Source organism: Archocentrus centrarchus, unplaced genomic scaffold (genome assembly GCF_007364275.1).
Source record: "Archocentrus centrarchus isolate MPI-CPG fArcCen1 unplaced genomic scaffold, fArcCen1 scaffold_36_ctg1, whole genome shotgun sequence".
Taxonomy (NCBI): Eukaryota; Metazoa; Chordata; class Actinopteri; order Cichliformes; family Cichlidae; genus Archocentrus; species Archocentrus centrarchus.
This window is the reverse complement of record NW_022060263.1, coordinates 1402626-1409913: the sequence shown is the minus strand read 5'-3', so window position 1 is coordinate 1409913 and position 7288 is coordinate 1402626. Positions and strand designations below refer to the sequence as shown.

The window sequence follows — 7288 nt, the reverse complement described above, 5'->3', positions numbered from 1 at the left end:
TGGAGCACTGCTTTCCCCTCCTGAGTCGCCTGACGGTTTGCCAGAATCGCTTCGATGCCGTCCGAAAGTCTTGTTCCATAGCCTCACCGAACTCCTCCCACACCCGAGTTTTTGCGTCGGCCACTGCCCGAGCTGCGTTCCGCTTGGCCTGTTGATACCTGTCAGCTGCCTCCGGAGTCTCACAGGCTAACCAAGCCCGACAGGACTCTTTCTTCAGCTTGATGGCTCCCTTCACCTCCGGTGACCACCATCTGGTTCGGGGGTTACCACCACCACCTTGCAGCCACAGCTCTGAGCAGCAGCCTCAACAATGGAGGTGTGGAACATGGTCCATTCGGACTCAATGTCCTCAGCCTCCCTCGGAATGCTGTCGAAGTTCTGCCGGAGGTGGGAGTTGAAGATCTCCCAGACTGGGGCTTCTGCCAGGCGTTCCCAGCGCACCCTCACAATATGTTTAGGTGCACCAGGTCTGTACAGCATCTTCCCCCGCCACCTGATACAACTCACCACCAGGTGGTGATCAGTTGACAGCTCAGCTCCTCTCTTCACCCGAGTGTCCAAAACATACGGCCGCAGATCTGATGATACGATTACAAAATCGATCATCGACCTGCGACCTAGGGTGTCCTGGTGCCATGTGCACTTATGGACATCCTTATGTTCGAACATGGTGTTTGTTATGGACAAACTGTGGTTTGCACAGAAGTCCAATAACAAGACACCATTCGAGTTCAGATCGGGCAGGCCGTTCCTCCCAATCACACCCCTCCAGGTCTCACTGCCATTGCCCACGTGAGTGTTGAAGTCTCCCAGCAAGACTATGGGGTCACCAGATGGAGCACTGTCCAGCACCCCGCCCAGTGACTCCAAAAAGGGTGGGCACTCTGAACTGTCATTCGGCGCATAAGCGCAAAAAACAGTCAGGACCCGTTCCCCGGCCCGAAGGCGCAGGGAAACTACCCTCTCGTCCACCGGTGAAAACTCCGACGTACAAGCAGCAAGCTGGGGGGATACAAGAATACCCACCCCAGCTCGCCGCCTCTCACCGAGGGCAACTCCAGACTGGAACAGAGTCCAGCCCTTCTCCAGGAGACTGGTTCCAGAGCCCAGGCCATGCGTTGAGGTGAGCCCAACTATATCTAGCTGTATCTCTCAACCTCATGCACTAGCTCAGGCTCCTTCCCCAGAGGTGAATTCCATGTCCCAATAGCCAGTCTTGATAGCCGAGGATCGGTCCGCCAGGGCCTCCGCCCTCAGCCACCGCCCGACACACACTGCACCCGACCCCTATGACACCTCCTGCGGGTGGTGGGCCTACAGGAGGCCCACCACCCGCAGGAGGTGTTTCAATTCAATTCAATTCAATTTTATTTACTGTATTTTTCAGGCTATAATGTGCACTTAAAATCCTTAAATTTCCTCAAAAATCGGCAGTGCGCCTTATAGCTCGTTGCACCTTATGTATGAATTCTTGTTGTGCTTACTGACCTTGAAACAATTTTATGTGGTACACTGCGCTCAAAAATCTGTCGAAATGTTTGGTGCGACTTTGATGAGGGACGTTTAATAAATATCGAAAATTTCCAGAGCATACAAAGCGTACAACAGGGGGCAGGGGGATAACACCCAGCATACGCTTTTCAAATAGTTGAGCGCTGCCGTCTGACTGTCGATGGCCAAGGAATCCACACCATTGCACCATTGCGTGGTCTGCAGCGATATTTCCTCTGGTCTGCCACATCAGTTCAAAGGCCTCACTGAATTCTGTAAGATAGTCCATCATCGATTCACAAAATGACTACTGACGATATTAGACAGGAACAAGCTGTGAGTGCGGTGCAGCAGGTGTGGAAAGCAGCCAAAGCCGCCGAAGATAAATTCAACAAGAGGTGGAAGCATTGTTCCAAAAGTAGAAACCATACGCAGTAAACCGCAGAAGATGAGGATGAATTTTATTCTACATGTTCCTGGCCTATTTTCATCTATGCTGGCCCGTATATTTGTGTGTAATCTGGCGATCAGCAGCTGGTGCTGTTACCATCTTTTGTCCAACAAAACTCGCTGTGGGCTGTCTCAAAAGTCACTAGAAGTCGCTGGAGGACGAATCGAGGTCCGCGGGTGTGAGGGCTCTCTCCCACGGTGCCAAAGAGAGGTCCGGGTGATTCCACAGCGTATGAAGGGACGCAGTACGAGTGCTGTATGTGCACAAAACACTGTGACAGCAAAGTTTTCAGGTTTCCGGTGTTGAGTCAAAAGGGATTTTAAAAAAAAACTAATTTTTTTCTTTGCTTATATCGGTAAATAGACAGATGCACAGGATTTATGAAGGGCTTATATACAATATGAAGAAATGACTTGTTCTTACCCTCATTAATAAAGAATATATTTTAGCGTCTGTTAAGACGTTGAAGGAAATGGCGACAGATTGCCAGCAAAAGTTGCCCTTTTATTAACAATTAAATGGTTGCTGTGTGCCGCAACCAAAACAAAATCAGTAACAACAACGAGACTGACTCGGATAATGATGAGAGGGAACCCGGCATGCTTGATGCTGAAATCACCCAACTGTTCAGCTCACACACTGAAGATGAGGAATTTGATGGATTTGTGAAAGACAAATGATTTAAAATGTGAGTAGTTTTCTGTATTTGTTACAACTGAACAATATTCTGAGTTATTGTGAATGAGTTGAATAAAGTTCGACTTACCTGATGCTTTTGTTTCTCTCTACATATGTTTTATCGTGCGCCTTATTACCCGGTGCGCCTTAGTTATGAAAATAGACCTGTTCATTGATATTGGCTTTATAATGCGGTGCGCCTTATGGTCTGAAAAATACGGTATATAGCGCCAAATCACAACAAACAGTCGCCTCAAGGCACTTTATATTGTAGGTAAAGACCATACAATAATACAGAGAAAACCCAACAGTCAAAACGACCCCCTATGAGCAGCACTTGGCGACAGAGAAAAACTCCCTTTTAACAGGAAGAAACCTCCAGCAGATCCAGGCTCAGGGAAGGGCAGTCATCTACTGTGACAGTTGGGCTGAGGGGAGAGAAAAAAGACATGCTGTGGAAGAGAGCCAGAGATAAATAACAATTAATGATTAAATGCAGAGTGGAGTATAAACAAAGTAAATAAGGTGAATGAAAAGAAACAGTGCATTATGGGAATCCCCCAGCAGGCTAGGCCTATAGCAGCATAACTAAGGGAGGGTTCAGGGTTCACCATCGCACTCCCAGGCGAAGTGGCCTAGTTGTTGGAATCGTCTACATAAAACAGAAACACTACACATTGGGTGAGTCATAGGATGATAATTCTGTAGAAGAGCAATACTTCTCGTGAGCTGACCTAGCTGCTCCTGCTGCCACTTTAGCAGCTCCTTCATTTCACTCATTTTGGCCCTAGTAATGGAATGAGCTGCTTCTAGAGAGTCACTACAAACCCCATACTGAATTCCACATATGGTGGAAGCAGAACTACTGTGGCCCCTCCCACTAGAGGACAACCCTTCATGCTTCCACCTCACAGCCTTTCCTCTGGGTTGTCGCCACACCAGCTATTTCGGCTCACGGCGCAATGCCCCATCTAACACCTGCTCCACGAGCTGGTCCCTTAATATGGTCTCAGCATTGGCATACCATCCAAAAGCCTGTAAACTTTCACCCTTTTGCTGCTTTCTGGAGAATAAAGCCTCCTGTAGAGCTACATAAGAATCAGTGCAACCATAAAGATCGCGATTATCCTTACCAGGTCAGACCTCTTTGCACTAGTGTGAAACTAAATTTCTTCCCACGCTTCCCCTTCCAAATGATCAAATAGAGAGAATGGTTGAGTGACTGTGGCTTGGCTGGTAGAGCAGATCACCCACTAATTGGAAGGTTGGTGGTTTGATTCCACCAGGCTGCATGCCAAAGTATCCTTGGGCAAGATACTGAACCCCATGTTGTTCTCTGACGCAAGCGTTGGAGTGTGAAAGTGTGTGAATGTTATATAATAAGCACTTAGCTTAGTTACACATGGAAGTGGTGGTGCGAATGGGATAGATGTAAACGTGTTGTATAAGCACTCTGAGTGCTCAGAGTAGAAAAGCACTATATAAGAACTAGTCCATTTACTTTATCTGGCACAGACAAGTGAGGAGCCAGCACACAGGCTTCAACTTCTTCCAGCCGTTCACTCAGCCCTATATCAGATCTTCCCCTGAACCTTGGGCACTTTCTATCACAAAGACCAGTCGCTCTATCACAGGGACGCTAGTGACTGGGGCCTCTATGGGTGTTACCCTTAAAGTAGCTGGTATGGCACTAGTACTAGACACTGCAGCCCTCTCCTCACGCAGCCTCTCATTGTCAGCTTTAAGCTGTACAACCCAATCCCTAAGTTCTTGTAATTCCTCCTCCATTTTAGCAATTATTCCTACACCCGGCTTAGCTGCTGCTTTGCTTTTAAAACTACTTTAAACATGCACACAATGTAAACAAACACAGCGAACAACCTCTCGGCTCCAAAAGTGTATCCTGCCGACAATGCCAAGTTTGTGGCAAGCACAACGGCGGTGTGTGTGTGTGTGTGTGTACACACACACACACACACACACACACAAAATGTTACAGTGATCTTGCTAGCAGTTGATCGAAAAGGCGCTGCACCGGGCTGAAACGCCCTCGCGCCGGGCTGAGGATTTCACCGCTTCACATTGGGAGCTCTGCTGTCACTGCATTTAGCAAACACGAGCCCACCCCGCGGACTCCGCCTCGGCTAGATCTCTGCTTTTATCATTGCTTGCCCCTGTATTATTTCACTGAAATTTACAATCTGCCACAGAGCACGGAATAGTCACAATGTGCAGGTTTGATCTCCCTACAGTTGTGCGCACGCTTGATTTAACGGCTACAGAAATCTAAATGACAGCCTTTCATAGCACCACTGGTGCTGAAAACAAATGTTTGACTATGGCATTCTGAATACAAATAGGGCTGCAACTACTGATTATTTTAGTAAATCAGTAGTCTATCAAATATTCCATCAATTAATCAAGTAATGGGAAAAGAATTCTTTGTATCAACAATTAATCTGCATATTTTAACTTTCTGACAAAAGCGTTGGAGTATGAATGTGTGTGAATGTTAGAAGATAAAAGCACTTAGCTTAGTTACTCATGGAAGTACTTGTATGTATGGGTAAATGTAAAACATGTTGTATAAGCACTTTGAGTGCTCAGAGTAGAAAAGTGCTATGTTAGAACTAGTCCATTTACTTGAGAAAACATGGAGAAGCACAAACACAGATGGGCAAAGCATAGATGAGAGGGAGACAAGAAGAACACAGAAACAGGACTGAATTGCAATTATAACAAACTTAAAACACAGAAGAAATATAGCAATGAATGAGAGAGCGGGAGAGAGACAGAGATTAATAATAACTGATGATTAAATGCAGAGTGGTATATAAACAAATACAGAGCCTAGAAATCCTTGGACGTGATGGTTCTGAGTCATCTGATCAAGCCCTATCTATAAGTTTAATCATAAAGGAAAGTTTTAAGCCTAGAGGAACAAATGCAAGAAAGCAGTCCTACATTTTTTTTAATATGTGCACTGAAGGACACATCATGGTCAAAAATGATTTCAAGATTTTTCACCTCACATCATGACTAATAGTATAGAGTAGGTAAAACAACAGAAACTCAGAGAAAAAAAGGAGAAGTCAGAAGGGAAAAGTGGGGGGAGGGACTTTTACTCTGATACGAACAAAAAGGGGCTCAGTCACAAAGCTGCCTGCGCTCAGCTTCCTTCTCTGTCTTTCTCTAACAATGGAAGAAACTGAACTCTGCTTTCCAAAACTCCTCAACTCCTCCTGTGTTAGGCCAAAACGCCCACAAATTGAGGCTGTGTTTATTTACATTCTCTTGTCTTTCGTTTCTCTACTTACTGTAGTTCTGAACCTACTTGTCATCATCTCCATCGCCCACTTCAAGTATTGACATATTTTATTATTTTAGTGACAGAAAATTAATGTTTCTTGTAAAAGTAATGCAAGTTTTTTTTTTATTATCATGCTTTTGCCTTTTTCTCACAGATTTTGTTTTCTGAGTGCTATAAAGGAGTTGCTATTACACAATACAAACAATGCAATGCTTTGTTTTAATCCAGGCAGCTGCACACTCCAGCCAACCTCCTCCTCCTCTCTCTCGCCGTCTCAGATTTCTTCGTGGGCCTCATCATGTCTTGTCAGATTAACCTCTTAGATGGCTGCTGGTTTCTTGGTGACCACATGTGTGCTCTGTATTGCACTTTAGATTACATTGGCATTTCTACCTCAATAGGAACCATGGTGCTCATATCGGCTGACCGCTATGTAGCCATTTGTGACCCTCTGCGTTATCCCACCAAAATTACACTAAAAAGAGTTTCAGTTTGTATTTGTGTTTGTTGGGGCTGCGCCATTTTATATAACAGTCTTATAATGAAGGATAATTTCAAGCAGCCGGGCAGGTATAATTCCTGTTATGGTGAATGTGTAGTTGTTATTGTCTACTTTGTTGGAATTGTTGACTGTATTTTGACCTTTGTTGGCCCCGTGACTGTCATCATAGTTCTGTATCTAAGAGTATTTGTGGTGGCTGTATCTCAGGCACGTGCAATGCGCTCTCGTATTACTGCTGTCAGAATCCAGGGGTCAGAGACGGTGCATGCTAAGAAATCTGAGATAAAAGCAGCCAAGACTCTCGGTGTACTTGTCATTGCTTTTCTTATATGTTTTTTCCCATTTTTCTGCTCCTCAATGGTAGGCCAGAATAGCTTCTTTAATGTTACATCTGTACCTTTAGAGTTCTTGCTTTTAAATTTTAACTCTTGTGTGAACCCATTAATTTACACTTTTTGCTACCCCTGGTTTCGGAAATCTGTTAAGCTCATTGTTACATTTAAGATATTTAGGCATGGCTCCAGTGAGGCCAGTATACTGTAGAGAAAAGCATTGCAGGCACTGACACTATGAAGAATAGATAAATGATAAGTGAAATTTAAATGTCTAGAAGTCTGATAAAATATATCGCTACAATGTTTAGGGTTTCATCTGTAGTGTTCTAGTTGTCTGTTCCACAATGACACAATCATGTATTTGTATCCACAATTTAAATGAATGTGCAATCTGCTATTTTTACTTATAGGTACTTCCTGGAGCTGAAACAAAAAAATTCGGTCCGAGTAGTGTTAATAAATCATTCATGGTGAATCAACAAGCACAATTACTGTAATGAACTGAAACATACACATTTGAA

General features: G+C 44.6%; 1 protein-coding gene across 1 annotated transcript; it reads left to right on the top strand.

Moving 5' to 3' along the window:
* The first annotated feature begins 5818 nt into the window (after positions 1-5818).
* LOC115776652 (trace amine-associated receptor 13c-like) lies at positions 5819-6975 on the top strand. The gene is made up of 2 exons (XM_030724375.1): positions 5819-5982; positions 6159-6975. The coding sequence occupies exons 1-2, from the start codon at positions 5819-5821 to the stop codon at positions 6973-6975; spliced, it is 981 nt and encodes a 326-aa protein (XP_030580235.1).
* The last annotated feature ends 313 nt before the right edge of the window (positions 6976-7288 follow it).